The 23,828-nt window shown below is 42.7% G+C and overlaps 2 protein-coding genes across 2 annotated transcripts in view; both read left to right on the forward strand.

The window, feature by feature from the left end:
- LOC107567676 (protein phosphatase 1L-like) overlaps window positions 1-885 on the forward strand; it is a 20,416-nt gene extending 19,531 nt beyond the window's left edge. The window contains exons 4-6 of the mRNA XM_016253388.1: window positions 339-445; window positions 709-763; window positions 875-885. Of these exons, the coding sequence (XP_016108874.1) occupies window positions 339-445; window positions 709-763; window positions 875-885 (173 nt within the window). The remainder of the gene's footprint in view (window positions 1-338; window positions 446-708; window positions 764-874) is intronic.
- Window positions 886-2,792: 1,907 nt separating this feature from the next.
- On the forward strand, window positions 2,793-13,570 carry LOC107567677 (importin subunit alpha-3-like). Its single transcript, XM_016253389.1, has 14 exons — window positions 2,793-2,922; window positions 5,164-5,168; window positions 5,408-5,487; window positions 5,542-5,627; window positions 6,345-6,431; window positions 7,638-7,807; window positions 9,347-9,391; window positions 9,467-9,598; window positions 9,707-9,835; window positions 10,535-10,639; window positions 10,830-10,901; window positions 10,980-11,142; window positions 11,330-11,424; window positions 11,657-13,570. Exons 1-14 carry the CDS (start codon window positions 2,793-2,795, stop codon window positions 11,753-11,755), a joined length of 1,398 nt encoding a protein of 465 aa, XP_016108875.1. The 3' UTR covers window positions 11,756-13,570.
- The last annotated feature ends 10,258 nt before the right edge of the window (window positions 13,571-23,828 follow it).

Consider the following 23,828-nt stretch of genomic DNA (forward strand, 5'->3'; position numbering starts at 1 on the left):
GTGAGAGTGTGTTTGTGTGAGTGTGTGTGTGTGTGTGTGTGTGTGTGAGTGAGGGAGTGTGAGTGAGTGTGTTTGTGTGTGTATGAGAGTGTGTTTGTGTGAATGTGTGTGTGTGAGTGAGTGTGCGTGAGTGTGTGTGTGTGAGTGGAGTGAGTGGGTGTGCGTGAGTGAGTGTGTGTGTGTGTGTGCGTGAGTGAGCGTGTGTGTGTGTGTGTGTGTGTGTGTGAGAAATAGGCCTCTGGACAACCTAAGAAAGAAAATCTCTTCTTGAATGATTTTCTTCAGTGATTGGCCTGCTGAAATCCCACAGTAATTAGTATTTAGTTTCTCTGCTCTAGGTGGCTTCATCAGTTTCAGCGGCTCATGGCGTGTGCAGGGCGTTCTTACCATGTCACGTTCACTCGGCGACTACCCGCTGAAGAAGCTGAACGTGCTGATCCCTGACCCCGCGCGTGAGTGAGCGTGTGTGTGTGTGTGTGTGTGTGTGTGAGAAATAGGCCTCTGGACAACCTAAGAAAGAAAATCTCTTCTTGAATGATTTTCTTCAGTGATTGGCCTGCTAAAATCCCACAGTAATTAGTATTTAGTTTCTCTGCTCTAGGTGGCTTCATCAGTTTCAGCGGCTCATGGCGTGTGCAGGGCGTTCTTACCATGTCACGTTCACTCGGCGACTACCCGCTGAAGAAGCTGAACGTGCTGATCCCTGACCCCGACGTGCTGACCTTTGACCTGGACAAACTACAGCCTCAGTTCATGATTCTATGTATTATTTTACATATCGATGTCTCTCTGAGACGAAGAATAACAAAATGAATGTTTATATTAAATATTAACACAAGATGAAATGTAAATGATGCATCATACTCTTCTTTAGTTCATGACTGAAAAAAAGGCTTTTATGAGCAATCCATTAAAATGCTGTTTGTGCTGAAGAATGGTTGAGTACAGTTTTTTCGTTGCATTAATGAATGCAGTGTGTTATCTATTCTATGTATTTTTATATCCATATGTTGAGGTTTGCTTACTATGCTCTATGGTCTCCATCCGCTCTTACAAGAAACACAGTATTTATCATTTTATTTGGGAAGTTATCAAACGACTTTTTTTAGACTTATTTAGTTTAATATAGGCTGTACAGACAAATATAACTATGTATTTACATATTACAACAAGCATTTAATGCTTTAACAGCACACTTGAATCTTCAGTTTAATCAGCGATGTAATTTCCTCATTATCTTCAGCTGGGATGTTCCCGTGATAACGCAGCACGGTGTCCGTCATATATATATATATGTGTGACCACCCTGTATGTAAACAAGTGCATACCTGAAGTGAAACTGAAGGACATTTCTGAGGCAACAGAAGCTCCAGATGGCCTACAGCTTGTGGAAGCCAATGGGACCAGTATGCCTTATGTTGGATGGGTAGAGATAACTTTCAAATTGGCTTCTCCTGGTGATAGCATAAAAGAGTTAGTCATTCCTGTCCTAGTCTTAAAAGATCAAAGGTTATCCAAACCAATCATCGGCTACAATGTGAATGAACAAGTGATGAGATAGATTGAAGCGAATGAAGACAGTGAAGTGAGTAACGGACGTTTGCACGAGATTGTCAAGTATGCCTTCCCTGGCATGAAGAAAAATAAGATACAGACCTTCATTAATCTTGTGACTACTGAGAATCCGGGTGAATATTTGGAGATAACGATGAAAGACCCTGTGAACATACCAAAATGCACAGTTATGCAGATACCGTGTCAAGTTAAAGTGCCATATATGAAGCAAGACACTGTTTTCTTGTTCGAACCACATGTAAACCCACAGTGTCCAGATGGTCTGGAACCTCTGGAAACCCTAGTAACTCTCCAGAAAGGAAGTCGTCCAGTGGTCAAGATCAGCGTACAGAACATCACAGGGCATGATATCAGGCTTGCAGGGAAAATTGAGCTTGGGACAATGCAATCAATAAAATCTGTACTACCAGCATCGCATTGTCCAACAACAGCCATGATCAGTGAGGTTAAAAAAACCCCACCAATGCTAATGAAAGTAACAGTGAAGGTCAAAAAGTAGACCTTCTTCAAAGCAGTGGCGGTCAGCTAATCCCACAGTTAAAGGTCTAATTCGTGAGTGGGACAAGTTGGTGTTGGACGAGTATGGCATACTGCACCGCAAAACATCACAACGAATGCAGCTAGTGTTGCCTGCCCAGTTTAAGAGTACTGTCTTAAGGGAACTGCATGATGTGATGGGTCACCAAGGTCTTGACCGCACAACCAGCCTCATCAGAGATCGTTTCTTCTGGCCCTACATGCAAAAGGAGATCGAACACAATGTGCTGAGAACCTGTTCATGCATAAAACAAAACAAAAAAAACATGCAGAGAGATAAGGGCACCCCTCAAAGAGCATCAAGACGACATATCCATTTGAGTTAACATCCATTGACTTTCTTCACTTGGACAAGTGCAAAGGGGGTTACGAGTACATCCTTGTTATTATTGACCATTTCACTCGATTCGTGAAAGCATATGCTACAACTTCAAAATCTGGAAAGACTGAAGCAGATCGAACTCTTCGATCAGCTCCGAAAAATATAGCGACATCGCTGGCTCTAGAAAGACCCCATACCACCCGCAAGGAAACGGACAAGTAGAAAGATTCAATCGGACCATTCTGCAAATGCTCAAAACTCTCACAGAGAAACAGAAATAGAATTGGAATTGAATAAGCTAGTGTTTGCCTACAATTGTACTAAAAGCGAAGTCACTGGATTCTCACCTTTCTACCTAATGTTCGGGCACTCTCCAAGGCTTCCAATTGATGCATGGTTTGGCCTCAATCCAGACAAGGGCTCCATTGACCACAATGGATATGTGGAGAGGTGGACAAAGGGTATGCAAGAGGCTTATGAGATTGCCAGTGAGCATGCAAAGAAGTGTACTGAGAGAAACAAAAGAAATGATGACCAAAAAGTCAGATGTACTCATCGTGGGGGAAGTCGTGGCCTAATGGTTAGAGAGTCGGACTCGTAACCTCGTGCCGGCAGGGATTGTAGGTGGGGGAGTGAATGTACAGCGCTCTCTCCCACCTTCAATACCACGACTGAGGTGCCCTTGAGCAAGGCACCGAACCCCCAACTGCTCCCCGGGCGCCGCAGCAGTGTGTTCACCGAACCCCCAACTGCTCCCCGGGCGCCGCAGCAGTGTGTTCACCGAACCCCCAACTGCTACCTGGGCGCCGCAGCATAAATGGCTGCCCACCGCTCCGGGTGGGTGTTCACGGTGTGTGTGTGTGCACTTTGGATGGGATAAATGCAGAGCACTAATTCCGAGTATGGGTCACCATACTTGGCCACATGTCACATGTCACGTCACTATTTCCTGGCAATAGAGTTCTGGTGAGAAATCTGACTCAAAAAGGGGGCCCAGGAAAAGTTAGAAATTTCTGGGAGGATGAAGTCCACATTGTCACTGAGGATACTCCAATCTATGAAGTGAAACCAGAGAAAAGGCAGATGAAGAGTGTAGCATCGCAATCATCTTCTACCCTGTGATCACTTACCTCAAAATACTACACTAAAGCACAAACACCAACAGAAAAGCACAGCTGCTGAGAGGAACATGAGCCACAGAATGACAGTGAAAGTGATGAAGAGTACTATGTACAAGTTGATCCCCACCGGTTCAGAATACAGCCGAATAGTCATAATCAGATGGAAACCGAGGGGTTGTGACGTCATTAGCAGGCGACACTATGGACACGCTCCGTGTCACGAGTTAAAACTGCTTATTTCTCTGGATTTAAACATTTGGGATAATGCAAGTGCACAAGTCAGCAAAATATATAACACCGTTCTAGTGGTTTTGGGGTATTTTAATAAAAAAATTGTACATATTGTGCCTTTAACTGTTGCCAACTAAGGGACTGTAATACTCACACGGAATGAACTGTTGTTGGGCCGAAAAGAAAAAAGAGCATGCACTGTTTAAAGGCCTAGACAAATGAAATGAACTGAACAGTGTGAAGTATTTGTTGCACTTGAACTTGACTGTTTGCTGCGTGGACTTGATTCTTAATGAACATTCCTTAGTGCCTTGATTCTGGGACTGATGCTTGGGGCACTAGCTCATTGATCTTGAATTCAGAAGAGCTGATAATCAGCCAACAAGGACTGTCTGTGAAACAGAAACATGATGTGCGATTATTGAATGAAAAAAAAAATGTGTGAAAATTGAGAAGATGTATTGAAAAGCGATCACATGTGACCTGGTACCTTTACACGTGCACTGTAAAATCTAATTAGTTGGGCTTACTTAAAAAAAGCATGCAAACCGATTGCCTTGAAAAAACTAAGTAAAGTGAAATAGCAATAGTATGTTGTACTGACAGATGCTTAGTTAGTATAGCTTACTTACACGAGAGTTAGTAACTAAAAAAGAACAAGTGCGTGTTTATTAGCAGCCGTCAGAATGCGCGCTGGGAGCGGCTCGGGTCGGGCGGGATTAGTGATTCTGGACGGGGTTTGTGTGGGTGTGGTGTCCGAGTCCTCTCCGGGCACATCACGCGGGTGTTAGCATGAGCTCTGCTAACCGCTAGCATGCTCCAGACGCGCTTCTGCGGCGTGCTTGTGTTCAGACGCCCCAAGAGAGTGTGTGTGAATGAGAGAGTGTGTGAATGAGAGTGTGTGTGAGAGTGTGTGTGAATGAGAGAGTGTGTGTGAGAGAGTGTGAGTGTGTGTGAGAGTGTGTGTGTGTGTGTGAATGAGAGAGTGTGTGTGAGAGTGTGTGAGTGTGTGTGTGTGTGAATGAGAGAGTGTGTGTGAGAGTGTGTGTGAATGAGAGAGTGTGTGTGTGTGTGAATGAGAGAGTGTGTGTGTGTGTGAATGAGAGAGTGTGTGTGTGTGAGTTCGCAGTGAGCTCAAGTGCATGCATCACTTCAGCCTGTGTTGGAGACTGTTGATTGGCTTTCTGATGCACTCAGGTTTGGCTCAATGACACTAATTGTGGTATGTTTTTAATAGTCTTGCAATACACCGGTGTTCACCAGAGGCCTCGTCATTTGAAGCTCAATCTAAGTGAAGCACAATGTATACACGACACAGATTTTTCAATAAGGGCTGGAAACACTGCCTGACATTATCAGGTTAAATGATCTCTGTAGGTTGGGTGGGTCACTGTAGACTTGCATACAGAATTGAGTTGATGTTTAATCACAGGGCATGTGTGTGTGTGTGTGTGTGTGTGTGTGTGTGTGTGTAATTACTGATCATTCTGGTTTCTCCTGTACAGACGATGAGAAGACAGCGGACGGAGGTGGTGGTGGAGCTCAGAAAAGTCAGACGTGTTCACGCTTGCTGAGAGTGAGCCATGGGAACGCTTGCTAATACCTGCTGTGTTTCCCGCAGAATAAGAGAGACGAGCACCTGCTGAAGCGCAGGAACGTGCCGCATGAGGATGCCTGTGACGAGTCTGACGCCGTGATTGAGTTGGTGTGTTAAGAGTCTAATCTTTTGTTTTTGTCCCCCCCTCTGTTCTGTAGCCCGTCTCTGCAGTTTGAGGCGGCCTGGGCTTTGACCAACATCGCGTCGGGCACATCTGAGCAGACTCAGGCCGTGGTGCAGTCCAGTACGTGCACCTGATGCTCTCTGCACTCGCGCTCGTTCAGAATCCTAGTTCGTGCATTGTAGGACACAAGTGTTTTAGCATCTGTTGTGCTGGCTAGAAGTTTTCAGTGCTGCCTTCACTGTTTGAGTTCCTGCCCGCGTCTAATAGCAGAAACTGACAGGGGATCATAAGTCATGGTTGACTAGTCATCTAAAAAAAACAAAGTCAAAGCAGGCGATTAGGGTTCAGTTTGATTCATTTAAAGCAGCAACTTCTGAGTTTTTTTTATTTATTTATTTTTTAAGCTGCTTGTAATGTGCACTTATCTACTTTGACATTCACATAATTTCCAGCATTTTTGTGGATGGAAAATTACTGCATTTTCACCAGATTAGTAACGAGAATGTTTAGTATTATTATTTATATATATATTTTTTGTATGATTTAAGTGCACTCAAACCTTTTTTTCTGTACACAAACCACATACAAATTGCATGTCACATTTGCAGTACAATGTTTTTGGCCAAATTGTGCTACTGTTATTGTTATTGCAGATTTAGCTTGTCTGGGTTCCGAATAACAATCTGAAAATGGTAACTACAGTTGACCAAAAAGAGAAATATGTAAAATGTTAACACACAAAAAGTTAGTGGTATGTGTTAGTTAACTATCAGCCAGAGTGTAAGTGTGCAGTGTGTTCACCTGCGTGTCTTATTGTTTATCTGTGTGATTGTGTAGATGCGGTTCCTCTGTTCCTGCGTCTGCTGCATTCTCCGCATCAGAACGTGTGCGAGCAGGCGGTCTGGGCTTTAGGGAACATCATCGGTAAGTGATTAACTCTGTGAGTGTTACTCGATGTACTGGAGCATTATCATGAGCTGATTATTAAAGATCCAGCATGTAGGGTCCTATGAAATCCGTTCTATTTTTCCCAAATTCCAAATTTTTTTTTTCCGGTTAAATTTTTCTGGATTTTTTTTTTCTTTTTTTTTCTAGACTCTGCTTTAATGATTAAATAAAAAAATATAAATCAAAAAGCATGTCTAATGAATTGAAAACACAATTGAACCGCAATTTTAAGAAAAAGTTTAACAAAAATCAATTTTAAAGCCCTATGAAATACGTTTTATTTTTTCCTCAATCAGTTTTATGCATTTTATTTTTTTTTACCAAATTCTGTTTTCCATTATTGTCTAGATTCCATTTGAATGGTTTCATTAAATTTGAAAAATCAAAAGCATCTCTAAATAGATTTTATAAGAGAAAAAAAAATATATATTTTATTTCTTTTTTCAGAAATACTTTGTGTAAATTTTTTTCTGGTAAATATTCCTTAAAAGATAATGTTTTAATATTTGTATTACAAGTAGTATTATCATTACATTAAGGTATCTATTTCTGTCACCGTTTCATCAAGTTAAACCAAACGTTTATTTTGACGGGTTGCTGTTAAGACATTTAAGTTTAAGTAAAATACTCATGAAGTGACTCTCGGAGCAGTTCTAGAGATTGTTTGTTCATGTGCTCATATATTATTGAGGCGGCACGAAACGAAGCCACACGTCTGCGCCCTTCATTCACAGAGACACGCAGAATTCATATTTAAATAGTATTTAGTCCAAATTGCGTTTTGATGTAAGTGTACTGAGCTACTTTTGATGTATTCATCCAAAATTTGGCAAATTCCGTGACCTTCTGCATTATACGCTAAATTCCATCTTTATGACTGGAATCCTGTGCGTGTTCTCCACACCACAGAAATCACAGCCCTAAGCATGTAGCATTTTGAGTTTCTGATGGTAGGTCATTGTCACACCATTCATCTCAGCGGTTGTGCTTCTCATCCTGATTGTCATGTGGTTCGGCTCATGTTCACACTCATGGGGAAGCGGTTTGTCTGATGTCGAACACCGTGTGAAGCGGCGCTCTGTAGCAGCTGAAGGGGTTGATGGGTGCTCATGTTTCGCTGGTGGTGATGGGTGTCATGATTAGGAGTGCTGTGTCAGATGAATGGTCGCTGTGCTGTTACAGGTGACGGTCCTCAGTGCAGAGATTACGTCATCAGTCTGGGAGTGGTTAAGCCGCTCCTGTCCTTCATCAGCCCCTCCATACCCATCAGCTTCCTCCGCAACGTCACTTGGGTCATGGTCAACCTGTGCCGCCACAAGGACCCGCCCCCGCCCATGGAGACCATCCAGGAGGTATGAGAGTGACGCATCTGTGATCATAGTGAGCTTGTACCTGAGCGTCAGACAGGCAGGGTTCATACGGGTGCGCATATGTTTAAAACGTAGACTAAATCCTGGAGTAGCTTCCTGTAATGTCCGCTTTTACATCATTGGAGAGTGCGCTTTCAAGCCATGTAAAAGGTTAGCCGTAGAGTTTTATTAGGGCAATTACGTTTTTTTTTAAATTATGGGGTAATTTTCATTATCCTTTTGAGCACTCACCCTCAAGCCATCCTAGGTGTGCATGACTTTCTTCTTTCAGATAAATCCAATCGGAGTTATATTAAAAAAATGTTCTGGCTTATCCAAGCTTTATAATGGCAGTGAATGGGTGATATTTCTCAATAGTCCAAAAGTCGTCAAATAAAGCACATCCAACCGTAATAAAAAGTGTCCCACACGGCTCTGGGGGGGTGAATAAAGGCCTTCTGTAGCAAGGCAATGCGTTTGTGTAAGAAAAAAAGTCTTTAAATATTTAAAATGTTATAACCAGTAATCTCTAGCTTCCGCTAACTGTTGTACGCGCGTACACAATGGAACGCTGTTCCGGCGGATGACGTGGGATGTAGGCGTAGCGTAAGGTCCGGTGAGAATATGCTAGTCTTGTGAGAAAGCAGCAATTACTAATGCAAAATGTTATGAGTAGTGTTTTAAATATAATTTAGAAATATGAAATGCTTTTAAATGATACTAAAGCCTCCTGTAGGTGGTGGCAAGTGACTGCTTGCTTTTATGAATGGGTCATTGCATCATTCACTCAACGGAGTCATTCAAAAATGCCAATTCATACATGAGTGAACACGTGTATTGATCAGAGACGCGCATCGGTATTGCTGTGGTTGTTTTTGTTAGAAACCGAACAGACATTGACTATTGTTTGAAATTTAATTATCTTCCAGTTTATGTAAGTTGTACAATATCATAATCAAATTTGCAGTTGCATTTGAGGCGTTTATATTTGTTTTGGTGATATTTTGCTGTTAATTTCCATCCCTGATCTACATTGACCAGTGACACTTTTTTTATATATATATATATATATATGTGTGTATATATGTTGAACACATTGCCGTAATGTAAGAGTATTACTCAGTCTGTGAACAAAAATTAGTTCAATATCGATCAAAACTCAAGAGTTGAGCATCTCTCCCTGGGCGTTGTATTCATGCACTCAATGGATGTGTTTGCAGTAACTTATAGTACTGAGCGCTGCAAAGCACACAAAAAGCTGTGCAGTCAGTGTAGTGTTTAGCTTAGTGTAGTCTACTCTTCAGCACAATGGGAACCGCAAAACTTCAACGTAGCAGAAATTCTTATAAATGTCAAACATAACTGGATTGAACACTAGCAGGTCTTTCCCTTCACTAAAAACACAATGTTTATTCTCCTTATCCAGTCCTGTGCAAAGCATGCAAAGGGAACTAGAAATCTACTACTTAATTCCTGGTTCAAGAATTACTATAACTTTTTTATTTTTATTTTTTTTCTGATCTTGTGTCTGTCTTCATACAGATTCTTCCTGCGCTGTGCGTGCTCATCCACCACACTGATGTCAACGTAAGTGCTGCTCTCGCTCCTCGTGTGTATATGCACCGCTCGGGTGGCAGATGGGTTTAACTGTGTTCTGTGCAGATCCTGGTGGACACGGTCTGGGCACTGTCTTATCTCACCGACGCTGGCAATGAGCAGATCCAGATGGTCATTGATTCTGGGATTGTACCTTACCTCGTGCCCCTACTGAGCCACCAGGAGGTCAAAGTTCAGGTACAGAAGAGCCTTTGGTATTGATGTCACTTCAGAGACGTGCCCTGCGCTCATTTAAGTGTTTAGCGTGATGAGTGGCCTCTCTAATGTTCTGCTTTATGCCTCTAGACGGCAGCTCTGAGAGCGGTGGGGAATATTGTGACGGGAACTGATGAACAGACTCAGGTGGTGCTCAACTGTGACGCTCTGGGTCACTTCCCAGCCCTCCTCACGCACCCCAAAGAGAAGATCAACAAGGTAACCAGTGCCCATGCTGAATCTCACAACATCCGCCGGTCACGTTTCACCCCCAAATCTTTAAGAAATGACTTTGCTTCAAGTAAATGTAAGTGTATTTTTCGGATCGATGAGGGTTTTTAGTTACTTTTGGTTACAGTCATAAGTGTTTTGAGGGTTAATTTAACAACGCTTAAGCTTGTTTTTAGGGGCCAGTACCATTTTCTTTGTGAAACGTTTGTATTTATTTTGGGGTGAAATGCTGATCTTTGGATGCTCCCAAAAGTAATATCAAGGCATAAATTATGTGCTTTGGTGTTGGATATGATGACAGCTGAGCTGTGGTGCTGGTGTGAGTGACAGCTGAGTAGAAACAGTAACATGGTGTTTAGATTAATGTGTATTTTAAAAAGTGTATTTTAGCTCGGTATAGTGTGTGTGTGTGTGTGTGTGTGTGTGTGGGGCTGATGGGTGGGGGTGTCAGATATCAGTGCTGATACAGGAGTGCATCTGAGGCGGGCCGCTCACACAGAGGCTTCTCTGCGGTCTGGCTGATGATTAGAGCCTCAGTATCATCCTCACCCTCAGCCGCCGGCGCCACAATCTCAGCAGGGCCCGTGATCCGTCACAAAAGCCCTGTGATCTGATCCGACCGCCCGTGTCTCTCTCACAACGCCATCAGCTCTGATGCTGAAGTAATGAGTCTGAATGCTTTTGCAGGAGGCTGTGTGGTTCCTGTCCAACATCACAGCAGGAAACCAGCAGCAGGTTCAGGCCGTCATTGATGCCAATCTAGTGCCCATGATCGTTCTGCTGCTGGATAAGGTGGGTGACCTGAAAACAGTGGCATGTAGAGCTCTTAGAGTGCTAGTAATGGCGTATACAGTGTTAATGTAGCAGTAACAGTTTAGTTTTTGCTGTGCTATTAACATGGGTAGAGAATGGTGAATGTTAACTGGTATTGATTTAAATGTTGATGACACTAGTGCTCAAAATTACATGATGTGTCTCTCAGGGAGATTTTGGCACTCAGAAGGAGGCGGCGTGGGCCATCAGCAACCTAACCATCAGCGGCAGAAAGGAACAGGTGTGTTATACATTCATACACGTATTATTGTGAGCGTAAAAGAGGGCCATGTTCAGATGTTGTGGTCTCGTCCTGTAGGTGGCGTACCTGATCCAGCAGCAGGTGATTCCTCCCTTCTGTAACTTGCTGATTGTCAAAGATGCTCAGGTGGTGCAGGTGGTTCTGGACGGACTCAGTAATATCCTCAAGATGGCTGATGACGAAGCAGAGACTATTTCCAACCTGATCGAGGAGTGTGGAGGTGAGCAGAGGATGAGACGGGTGTAGCTGCTGGCGGCGACGAGAAACGCTGCTTTAGTAGACTTATGCATGATGAGCTGTAGTCTAACTTAACTTGAAAACTGCATGCAACACTTGAGTTTTTTTTTATTTATTTTTTTCTCATTGTGGCAAGTGTTTTTGAGGATGGCAATCATTTGTTTGCTCAGGTTTGGAGAAAATCGAGCAACTGCAGAACCATGAAAATGAGGACATCTACAAACTGGCTTATGAAATAATCGATCAGTTCTTCTCATCTGATGATGTAAGTTTCTGGATGCGTTTCCTTTTTGACATGCATGCTGTAACGGAGCAGTAGTTAGAGGAAAATGTATATCTTTTACTTAGCTGTTAATGTAAACTTTTTTTTAATTTTGTTACCTCTTCAGTGATTCTTCAAGTGATCTTTTCATGAGTAGTTAGATCGGTTCTTGCAGGCAAATGCAGGTCTTGATGGCGTCGTTCTTTACATCCGTTGGCACATTTCTTTCTTTTAGATTGACGAGGACTCCAACCTGGTTCCCGAAGCGATCCAAGGAGGAACGTACAGCTTCAATTCTTCTACCAACGTGCCAGCAGAAGGGTTCCAGTTCTAGACGCGACGGGAAACCTGGAGTTTTGTTTGTGATGCAGCACTCTGTTCAACATTAAAAATAATTAGAGAGAAAGCGAGCGAGAGAGAGAGCGCGAGAGAGTGTGAGAATTATTAAATCCGTTGTGCTTGGCTGATGGGATCCAGCTGCATCTGATCCGAGAGAAATTGAGTGGAGCTCCTTCTGAAGGAAGCGTCCAGACGGCTTTGAGTGGATGCGAGTGAGAGTGAGTGGCTGACTACTACGTTTCAAAACATGATCATCTAAACCGAACGCGTGTCTTTTCAACAAAACAAACCGAACCAATGGGAATAACGAAGACGTCTCGCGTGAATAATCTGAGGTAAGAACGCAAAAGGAGAACCTCACCGCCAACAACAAAGAGACACGAACACACTTCTGAGGTGGCCTGAGGCGCACGTGTGTGTGTGTGTGTGTGTGTGTGTGTGTGTGTGTGTGTGAGTGAGTGGCCCCTGAGCTGAGGGGCCGCGTTCATCTGATGTGCTGGAGAATGGACCCAGCAGACCAGAGCCCTCTCTCTGCACTCTAGCGGCACCTCATTGTGCTGCGTGTGCGCAAGTGAATGGACGTGAAGGTGTGTGTGCTTGTCTGACTGACTGACTGGTGAAATGCAGGACTGAATGTAACGAACGCGGCGAGTCGACATCGTGTGGAAGGTGACCGATCTGGGAATTCAATGGGAAATTGTGGAATAGCCTGGAAGAGGAGGCTAAATGAATAATAATAAAAAAAAATAAAAAAATCACCTTCAATGGAACGACTGGACATCAGTGATCTAAAGAAGACAAATGTCATGACTTTAATTTTCCCTTTTAGATATTACTTAGTGTTGATGACACTGGACTGAGCTTTGGGTGTTGCGTCGAGGAGATCGTTTGGGGACGTGCATTCTGTCCCAGTGTGCTTTGTTTTTCCCTCCTTTTTTCTTTTGGTCCCCACCCCCCTGTTTCAGCTTTTATTTTTCAGTGCTGGTGTAAATACATGTAATACACATTGTGCACTGTTGTACCTTTGCAGAAATATGGGCTGTTGTACATTTAGACCTATACCGCTTTCTGCTTTCATGATGAGTTTCCCCCTTTTCTGTTCTTGGGAATAAATCCAGCTCCATCTGGGGCCCGATGGCTTTGAGCCGTCACGTGATCATGTGAGGAGGTGTTTTATGTGTGAGAGGTTTCAGACATATCCTTTGCATGTGCTAAACTGCGGCATAGTTCATTTTAGTGGGTTTTAGTTTTGAAAGTGTAAGCTGTTTTTTTTCTTTTCTTTATTTTTACAAGTACCTACTGTAATGTTTGTGACTTGTTTTTTTCTGTCCATTTATGCCCGTCACCGTTAATGACCGACAAGCAATTCTCCACCGTTTTGCTCACTGCAGCATTGGAGGAGTGTAAACAATAGCAAGATGGACAAAACCCAGAACTCCTACTTGTAGTGCAAATACAGAGTCCATCTTTATTTGTAGATATTCGTGTTCCATGTTGAGCGTGTTTCTGGTGGACTGTGCTGTGCCTTTCATCTTAAAGCACGTACAGGTGACGGTATAAAAGCGCTGTTTTCTACTATAGGTTTACCATCCTTTTGTTTCTTAATTTTAGTTGACTGTAGAGCTGTCTCTGTTTTGCATAACCTCTTGATGGCTACATTATGTTTTATTTACAGCCCACCCTCCCCAACAGCATTCCTTGTTTGCAAATATGTAGTTTCAAAAGAAGAAAAACTAGATGGTATACCTATCCTGTTGGACATAGACTACAGGCTCTGTACCTATTCAAATAAATATTCAAATGTGTCACACTGCTGCCTCTCTGTTGGTGATCCGATCTGAAAGATTAAGAAGCGCCTGATGGTGGGTTTTAAAATAATTGCTGAAACAAGGAATTTTTTTTCCTTCTCAATTTTAATGCATTTTCTTTATGGAGGGCCAAATCTATGAAATGGAATTATATATTAATTATAAAAGCATTTGCTTTTATTTTCATTTTTTCTGGTCATGAAATCATTCATAATGACTGAACAGTTGTGCACGGAAGAAATGAGCAGTAGTGTGTAGACGAGCACGTCTCATAGACAGAACTTGGAAAACTAAGCAGTAGTTAAGTTTTATATTCATGTTTTGATCTGAAAGATTTTTAAGAAGCGCCTGATGGTGGGTTTTAAAATAATTGCTGAAACAAGGAATTTTTTTTTCCTTCTCAATTTTAATGCATTTTCTTTATGGAGGGCCAAATCTATGAAATGGAATTGTATATTAATTATTATAAAAGCATTTGCTTTTATTTTCATTTTTTCTGGTCATGAAATCATTCATAATGACTGAACAGTTGTGCACGGAAGAAATGAGCAGTAGTGTGTAGACGAGCACGTCTCATAGACAGAACTTGGAAAACTAAGCAGTAGTTAAGTTTTATATTCATGTTTGAGTCTCGTCTTTTCAAAGATTTGATGCCACAAACTCCACACCTGGATCTTTTCCATCGCTGATATCTGAAACTGAACCGCACTCACAGGATGCCAGAAATATAGGTGCGTTTATGTAGTACTATTGAATTGGTTTACAATCACAACACGCTGGGCTAGCTAACCAATCAGAGCCCATCGCCTATTTCTGAGGGCGGGGCTTCATAAAAGCAGGAAATGATCAGAGAAGGGACAGAGCGGTGTGGAATAAAGCTAAATAATGTGACGTTTTTTTTTTTTTCTAAACGAAGCATTAACACATGTTAGACTGCACCCCATAGACACAATCAAGCTTAGAAAAAAACTGTGAACCACCCTTTTAAGTCATTTGTGTTCTACGCTGAATTCAAGCACTTCAAACTGGATCTCACAGCGCCGTTTAGTGTCGTGTGACTGAGTCTCATCAGCGCATAAATGCATCTGCTCTAGTGAGCTCGCGCTGCGCTGCCATTTGAACTTTTACCTGAGGGGATAATGGTGTAAGGCGCCTGGCTGGACAAAAGTGAAGTGAATGCAGAGAGCGAGACCAAAACTGTGCGTGAAAGAGGTATAGTGTGCGAGAGAGACCGAGTGCATCCGAAAGAGAACGACTGTGCGTACGAGAGACCAAAACTGTGTCCGAAAGATAGCGACAGTGTGCGAGAGACCAAAACTGTGTACTAAAGATAGTGACAGTGTGCGAGAGACCAAAACTGTGCGCTAAAGATAGCGACAGTGTGCGAGAGACCAAAACTGTGCACTAAAGATAGTGACAGTGTGCGAGAGACCAAAACTGCGCGAAATATAGCGACAGTGTGCGAGAAACCAAAACTGTGCACTAAAGATAGTGACAGTGTGCGAAAGATAGCGACAGTGTGCGAGAGACCAAAACTGTGCGCGAAAGATGGTGACAGTGCGAGAGACCAAAACTGTGCGCGAAAGATAGTGACAGTGCGAGAGACCAAAACTGTGCGCGAAAGATGGTGACGGTGTGCGAGAGAGACCGAAATGCGTGCAAAAGAGAGCGACCAAGTGCGTGCGAATGAGCAACAGTGCGTGAGAGAGACCAAGTGCATGCGAATGAGCGACACTGTGCAAGAGAAATCAAAACTGTGAGTGAAAGAACGAGTGTGAGAGAGAGACAGAGTGCGCGCAAAAGAGAGACCGAGTGTGTCTGACAGAGTGACAGTGCGCGAGAGACCGTGTGTCCAAGAGCAATAGTGCGCGAAAGAGAGCGACAGTGTGCGAGAGCGAGACCAAAACTTTGCGCGAAAGAGAGCGACAGTGTGCGAGAGAGAGACCTAAACTTTGCGCGAAAGAGAGCGACAGTGCACGAGAGAGAGACCTAAACTTTGCGCGAAAGAGAGCGACAGTGCACGAGAGAGAGACCTAAACTTTGCGCGAAAGAGAGCGACAGTGCACGAGAGAGAGACCTAAACTTTGCGCGAAAGAGAGCGACAGTGCGCGAGAGACAGTGTGTCCAAGAGCAATAGTGCGCAAAAGAGAGCGACAGTGTGCGAGAGAGAGACCGAAACTTTGCGCGAAAGAGAGCGACAGTGTGCGAGAGAGAGACCGAAACTTTGCGCGAAAGAGAGCGACAGTGTGCGAGAGAGAGACCGAAATTTTGCGCGAAAGAGAGCGAGTGTGCGAGAGAGAGACCGAAACTTTGCGTGAAAGAGAGTGACAGTGCGCGAGAGAGACCGAAACTTTGTGCGAGAGAGCGCGAGTGTGAGTTGTTCTGTGAGAACTTGTTCTGTGGTGTAGAATGCAACACTATATTATCCTGCAATTTCCAAGATGTTTAAGGAACATTTTATATTAAATTATATGATTTTGTTGCACTGCATTAGATGTTAGTGTAACAATGTACAGAGATATTGCACAGATCTAAACGCTTGTGTGACAGTTTATGAAGAAAGTATGCTTTCAAGAAATTTTAACAGCATGGACCATTGTCATAGGTTATTGGAGGAACATTCTCGTATTCTGTCTAGGATGTTGGACCATCTGAGACACTCTCAGGTAATTATTAGTTGTAGACATGACTAATCAACTGTATGAAAAAAATGATAGTATCAGTTTAACATTCTCTTTTCATAGGATAATCAAATTACGTCCAAGCTATCAGAGTTGCATGACAGCCTCTCAGAAATGTTATTGCAACAAAATAATCCTCCACCCCAACTCTCACCAGCAATTCAAATATCTATGTCTAGGAATGGAGGGCGACCAAGGTAACATCTGGTAAGGTGTTTGATAGGGTTATTAATTAGTGTGCAATAGATTTTATGAGTAGTGTTAGATAAAACAGAATTACAATGTAATGAAGATTAATTCTAAAGTGCATCTGACATAATTCCACACAAGTACATTCAATACTAAAAGTCTGCATTTCCTTTCCTTACACAGGTATGATGTGACCAGAGAGCAGCTGACCAGCTAAGAGGAACAAGAATGTCATGGACCGCTATCTCTACCTGTTTGAGCGTGAGCGGTCAAACCATTTGTAACAGGGTGATGAATGAGTTCGGGACTACACTTCCCATAAGTCCGTGGGGTAGCCTAATTAGTCTGCACGTGCTATAAATAGACGCACAGTAGTATAGCATTCTCTCATCTCATTCATCCATTGATGTTACAAGCAAGCGTGCGCTAAGATCAGGTCATTTGTGCTCAACTGTGTTTTAATAGTGATTTATTTTGATGATGTTCATTTAATTAAATGTGGGTAGGAAGTATCTTCATGTATGGGTTTTTATTATGAGGAAGGTAGTGAACTATGTGGGGTAAAAAAAGCGGTTTTATTTTGTTGTGTTTCAGAACCCAGCTTGTATTGATTGGCCTGGCAGCACAGTCTTCAGAATTAATGAATGATGTGTGAGCGAATTATGTTCAGAGGTCTCTTAAAGGAGAACCATCCGGTTGGTTTTTAATTCCTCTTTCTTAGATCCAGTTATTTTAAAGGACTAGCACGATTATAGTTATTATATTTTTATTGTGGTGAATTGCCCAGTGCTCTTTTTGTATACAGTGTGAATTAATATTATTGTGATTTTTGTTTTCTCTTTTTTAATTATTTTTTAGTTGTCCTCCTTCCTGATTTAATGGCGGCTGCAGGGTCTCCTCCATGGGTGTGACTGGCACTGGTGAGGTGGCGGGGATACGTCTGTGGTTTCTGGTGATCCGTATCTTCTTTCGAGTGCTGTGACTGCTGTGCTGCATTGGGGTTTGAGTTTCAATTAGTGGTTGTATATTTTCACTCTGATAGTTGTGCCCTGTTGGAGCCCTGTGGTGTGTCAAATGTTTTATTCCTTTTCCTTGTTTTCCTTGAATGAGGTCAGTCTTAGTGTTTTGGATATTATTTTGTGTGAAAGTTGGTATCTGTGAACTGTAATAAAACTGGTTGTACAAGCGATTAAAGCTTACACTACAGTTTGTGGCCAGTTATTAGCCCTCCCTGATTTGGTGGGTTACACATTCAAAGACGATGCCTTCAGTTTGGAAATGAGCCTAATTTCAGCACAATTTCAGATCTTGAAATGGAGTCGTGTGGAGATGCAGCCAATGCGGCCTACCGAGTTTGTAAACATTTGGCGAGTTAAGCACATGTTCGTATGCAGTGGCCTCTTGCATGTGCTTCAGGGAAGCTTTGTGGGTATCACCGCTTTGGATTACCAGTATTTTTTTTTTCTTTGACTGCCATCGACACCATTGTTCCCCTCGAACTTTGTCACATTGACGGACATCAGTGTTCATCAATATCTTCATCTTCATCAACATTCAGCTAAGTTTGTTCCTTCTACAACATTCTTCTTGGTCTAAAGACAGAAAACCCATACTTACTGGCAGTCATTCATTCCCTCATCTGTGGTTGTTTACTGATGTAAACTGCATCCATATAAAATGTATTCATTCTTTATGCATTTTGAGCCTTAGCAGTTCTGATGATGATTCTGAGCCTACATTTACCAAAGAAAGTTTTAATCGTACTTTTTGGATCCCCCTATAGATGTATAACTCGAGCCTAAATTGGGTAGTGGTTATATAATTTTAACCCTTACAATCACACAGGTGTGAGTAGAATGCTCAGTGCGTCACATGATCAGCTGCTAAATACAAATCTGCTTTCGTGCTTTGGCTGGCGACAATGAACAAAACCGTTATAGTTTGTAAAATATACATTGATGTATATGGAAGTGGCAATAATAATCCTTTCATATATATTTTGACGACATGCTTTATTCATATCAAATACGCCTTGTGTAGGTAACGACCAAGTTTTCTTTATTCTTCTCCCAATTCACCAGCCACTTACTTTCATGTCTTTCTGGAGGAGTACATGTCCAACAGCTCTGATTCATTTAGTCATTTACATTTAGTAATTTTGCAGATGCTTTTATCCAAAGCGACTTACAATTGGGGAAGTGATTCTTCTTAAAGAGGCAAACAGACACAGGAAGTGCTTGAAATACCAAGTTTTAGGCATTGTTCAAATAAGTACAAGCTAGAAAAGGGAAGGAATAAATAAAGAGAGACATTTTTTTTAAGTCAAGTAGCGTTTAAAGAGATGAGTTTTCAGCTGTCGCTTGAAAATTGTCAGGGATTCAGCATTCTGGATAGGGGTGGGAAGATCATTCCACCAGCCGGGAACGGTGAACGAGAATGTTCTGGAAAGTGATTTTGAGCCTCTCTGTGATGGTACCACGAGGCAGAGATAGGATTCAAACCAGCGAAGTGGAATCCCTGTGATGCCCAGTGATGAGGGCAGACAGGAGGATCGAATGATTGACAGTGACAAAAGCAGCAGAAAGATCCAGCAGAATAAGAACTGATGATTTGGAATCAGCTTTTGCCATTCGCAGGGCTTCCGTGACTGACAGTAGCGCAGTCTCAGTTGAATGGCCACTCCTGAAACCTGACTGGTTAGCGTCCAGTTTGTTGTTCTGTGAAAAGAAACAATGATACCTGGTTGAAACTCGTTCGAGAGTTTTCGCTATGAACGGAAGGAGAGAGACAGGTCTGTAGCTATCTGTAAGTGAAGTGTTTAATGTAGGTTTTTTGAGCAGTGGGGTTATCCGAGCCTGCTTGAATGCAGTGGGGAAAGTGCCTGTGAGGAGAGATGTATTGATGTGTGTGAGTGCTGGTAAAAGTGTAGGAGAGATTGCTTGGAGAAGGTGTGAGGGGATTGGGTCTAGATGGCATGTTGTAGGATGGCTGGAGAGAAGTTTTGATACTTCTGCCTCAGTGAGGGGACAGAAGGAGAAGATGGGAGTTTTTGCAGTGGGTGTGGTTGGTTTGAAGTCCTGTGCGTGTGGGGCTGAGAATTGGCTACTGATTGTTCTAGTTTTGTCTGTGAAGAATGTGGCAAAATCCTCAGCTATTATAGAAGTGGTGGAGGGGGACAGAGGAGAGAATGGAAAGTTTTGAAGAGATTACGTGTGTCTGGAGCGCTGTTGATTTTGTTGTGGAAGTATGAAGATTTGGCAGTATGGACTTCAGCAGAGAAAGATGAACGCAAAGACTGATACATACTCCGGTCTGACGGATCTTTTGATTTGTGCCATTTTCTCTCTGCTGCCCTGAGTTTGGTTCGATGCTCACAAAGAACATCGGATAACCAGCCATGTTTAAAAATAAAAAAATAAAAATAAAAACCCCAGTGAAACAGAGCTATAATGGCTGCAGTATGTCACTTGAAAAGCATGATGCGCAGCATGGAAACAATAAGGCGATATGTTCCACAATAATGGTTGACTTTAAAATGCTGGGCCCAGCTAGAATATTTTAAACCACAGAACTTTGTAGTTACACTGTGGTATTTTGTACTTAAAGCGCATAACCTCAACTAGGGCTGGACAATAATTCGATATCAATATATATCGCGATATAATTTTTTTCAATAACGGTGATATGATTTTTAAACCCATTTCCGATATTTCGATATACATTAGCATTTGTCACTGAATGACGTTCAAGGCGCAGCCGTCAGAAAGAGCAGAACAGAATTAGGTACTTGCGTGATGACGTACATCACAGACACACAGCCAGCGCTCAGCAGTAGTTGGTTAAGCTCCGGCGCAGCAAGTTTTAGCTACAAGATGAGTACCCCCGACTGCAATACAGATGTGACTGAACGGGAACACGTCAAATCTGTTTCACCATTTGAAGCAGTTCCACCCGACAGAACATTCTGAGAGTCAGAAGATGAGGCACCATAAAAGTTTAAGCCAACCTATCCCCGAGCCATCACCACCCCCCCCCTCCCCAACACCAGCTATGTCAAAAGAGAAGTCCGTGCAGCAAACACAGATGGCTGCATTCATGCCTTATGACAAACAGTCTAAACATCATGAAGACATTACTAAGGCTGTTACAAACTTCTTGGCTAAGGACATGATGCCGTTTAGTACGGTGGAAAACGTGGGCTTCAGGAAAATTATGTCAGTCATTGACCCCAGATACGAGCTCCCTGGTCGAAAATATTTTTCACGCACAGCTATACCTGCACTTTATGGTGAAGTCAGGGACAGGGTGGAGGAGCAACTGAAGTCAGTGTCGTATTTTGCGACCACAGCTGACCTCTGGTCTAGTCGAACCTCGGAACCATATTTGAGCCTGACAGACCACTTTATTGACAAAGATTGGAATCTTGTCAGCTTATGCCTCCAGACGGTCTACTTTCCGGAGGATATCACGGGCGAAGCAATTGCAGCCGGACTTGTAGATGCGCTCGCCTCCTGGGGACTCAGCGAGGACCGCCAGGTCTGCATCACCACAGATAGCGGGACCAATATCATCAAAGCCGCTGAGTTGAACGGATGGACAAGACTACAATGCTTCGGGCACCGACTGAACTCTGCCATTGGTAAGTTATCCACAGTTAATGTAAATGCTCGCCACAGTATCAACACTGACCGCCACAAATAGATTTTCAAAAAGGCTTTGACTTCGTTAAATAAACATGAGAACTGTACGTTTCACAGTCAAAACGCGGCGCGGGGTTTTTTTTTTATATATGAATGTGTCTGAAGGAAACCGACTGTCTTCAGAAAAGTTTCTATGTCATTTTCATATAATCTTTCCTATAATGCCTTATAAAGTAGTTCATGACCACTGCGCCTCCTGCTGGCAGAGGATTAATAATTAGTTGACCTAGTGGCATAGTTTTTATTAGGTGATTTCTTTCCCCCTTTTTAAGTGATTTTATAGGCAATTAATTTGGTCTTTAGTCAAGACATACATATTTGTATGGATTATACATACAGCAGTTCTCTCAATTAAATTCAAAGGTGTTTTACTGGCATGGGGAACAGATGTTTACTTTGCCAAATCAGGTGTGAAAAAAATTATGTAAGCAGGAGAATTGTGAATTTTTCCGTAAGAATAGTATTATTAATAATAATATAAATTGAAGTTAAAATATAAATACAAATGATAACTATATTGCGCAATCTGCAATATTTTCTCTCTCTCTCTCTGTCTACAGAGAAAGTTAACCAAGACAAACGAGTGGACAGAGCAATTGGGGTCTGTAAAAAGGTGGTGGCTGCCTTCTCCTATTCCTGGAAGAAGAAACGGGACCTTGCAACTGCTCAGGAGGAGTATCACTTGCCAAAGCACAAACTCATCAGTGAAACACCAACAAGATGGGGCTCCCGTCAACAAATGGTGAAGCGGGTTTTGGAGCAGAAAAGGGCCATCACAGAGGTCCTCTCAAAGGACAGGAAGACCAAGCCGCTGGTTCCTACCTGGCAAGATGTGGATGTTTTAGAGTCTATAGATGCAGCTCTAAGCCCACTCCTCGAATTCACTGATGCATTGTCCGGTGAGTCCTATGTCAGTGTATCATTCCTAAAACCGGTGATGCATCTCTTCAACACCTCCATCTTGAAGGAGGCAGAGGATGACACCGAGCTCACCAGGACCATAAAGACAACAGTGATGGGATACCTCAATGAAAAGTATGATGACCCAACCATGGATGATCTACTTGATATGGCATGCCTTGTTGACCCAAGATTCAAGCTTCAGTACACTAAGGAGGAGAAGAGAGAATACATCAAAGAGAGAGCTGTGTTGGAGATGCTGAAGGGAGAGAGAGCTGATGTGGTAAGGGAAGAGGAGTCCAGAAAAGAAGCCATGGGAGATGCTTCTGCACCAGCCAAGAAAACAAAGCAGTCTCTGGCTAGCTTTTTTTCAAACAGGCCCACCACTACTACAGTTTTTAAGTGATTTTATAGGCAATTAATTTGGTCTTTAGTCAAGACATACATATTTGAATGGATTATACATACAGCAGTTCTCTCAATTAAATTCAAAGGTGTTTTACTGGCATGGGGAACAGATGTTTACTTTGCCAAATCAGGTGTGAAAAAAATTATGTAAGCAGGAGAATTGTGAATTTTTCCGTAAGAATAGTATTATTAATAATAATATAAATTGAAGTTAAAATATAAATACAAATGATAACTATATTGCGCAATCTGCAATATTTTCTCTCTCTCTCTGTCTACAGAGAAAGTTAACCAAGACAAACGAGTGGACAGAGCAATTGGGGTCTGTAAAAAGGTGGTGGCTGCCTTCTCCTATTCCTGGAAGAAGAACAGGATCTTGCCACTGCTCAGGAGGAGTATCACTTGCCAAAGCACAAACTCATCAGTGAAACACCAACAAGATGGGGCTCCCGTCAACAAATGGTGAAGCGGGTTCTGGAGCAGAAAAGGGCCATCACAGAGGTCCTCTCAAAGGACAAGAAGACCAGGCCGCTGGTTCCTACCTGGCAAGATGTGGATGTTTTAGAGTCTATAGATGCAGCTCTAAGCCCACTCCTCGAATTCACTGATGCATTGTCCGGTGAGTCCTATGTCAGTGTATCATTCCTAAAACTGGTGATGCATCTCTTCAACACCTCCATCTTGAAGGAGGCAGAAGATGACACAGAGCTCACCAGGACCATAAAGACAACAGTGATGGGATACCTCAACGAAAAGTATGATGACCCAACCATGGATGATCTACTTGACATGGCATGCCTTGTTGACCCAAGATTCAAGCTTCAGTACACTAAGGAGGAGAAGAGAGAATACATCAAAGAGAGAGCTGTGTTGGAGATGCTGAAGGGAGAGAGAGCTGATGTGGTAAGGGAAGAGGAGTCCAGAAAAGAAGCCATGGGAGATGCTTCTGCACCAGCCAAGAAAACAAAGCAGTCTCTGGCTAGCTTTTTTTCAAACAGGCCCACCACTACTACAGAAGGCTTGAGTGCACAGCAGGCAGTTGAGAGGGAGCTCAGCAACTACCTTCTTTCTCCAGATGCTGACAATGATTCAAATCCTCTGGACTGGTGGAAAGTCTATCAAAAACTTCCCCAGTGTAAGCCAACTGGCACAACATTACTTGTGCATTCAGGCCACAAGCTCCCCCTCTGAGAGGGTTTTTAGTACAGGTGGCAACATTGTCACATGTAAAAGGGCATCCCTGAAGCCAGATAATGTAGACCAGCTTGTATTTCTTGCCAGAAACCCCTAGAGCCTGTCATAGGGTGTTATCAACACTCAACAATGTTCCTGCCAGAGCAATATGTTTTTGTTGTTGCTCACTCTTTTTTTATTTAATTTTA

This window comes from Sinocyclocheilus grahami, unplaced genomic scaffold (genome assembly GCF_001515645.1).
Source record: "Sinocyclocheilus grahami isolate Dianchi unplaced genomic scaffold, SAMN03320097.WGS_v1.1 scaffold1180.1, whole genome shotgun sequence".
In the NCBI taxonomy this organism is placed as follows: domain Eukaryota; kingdom Metazoa; phylum Chordata; class Actinopteri; order Cypriniformes; family Cyprinidae; genus Sinocyclocheilus; species Sinocyclocheilus grahami.

Excerpts from the sequence above, each read along its gene's own strand:
- LOC107567677 (XM_016253389.1), top strand. The coding sequence starts at position 2,793 with ATGTTCGGGCACTCTCCAAGGCTTCCAATTGATGCATGGTTTGGCCTC. Across the intron at positions 5,488-5,541 it reads GAGTCTGACGCCGTGATTGA|CCCGTCTCTGCAGTTTGAGG; the intron begins GTTGGTGTGTTA and ends TCTGTTCTGTAG. Across the intron at positions 11,425-11,656 it reads AGTTCTTCTCATCTGATGAT|ATTGACGAGGACTCCAACCT; the intron begins GTAAGTTTCTGG and ends TCTTTCTTTTAG.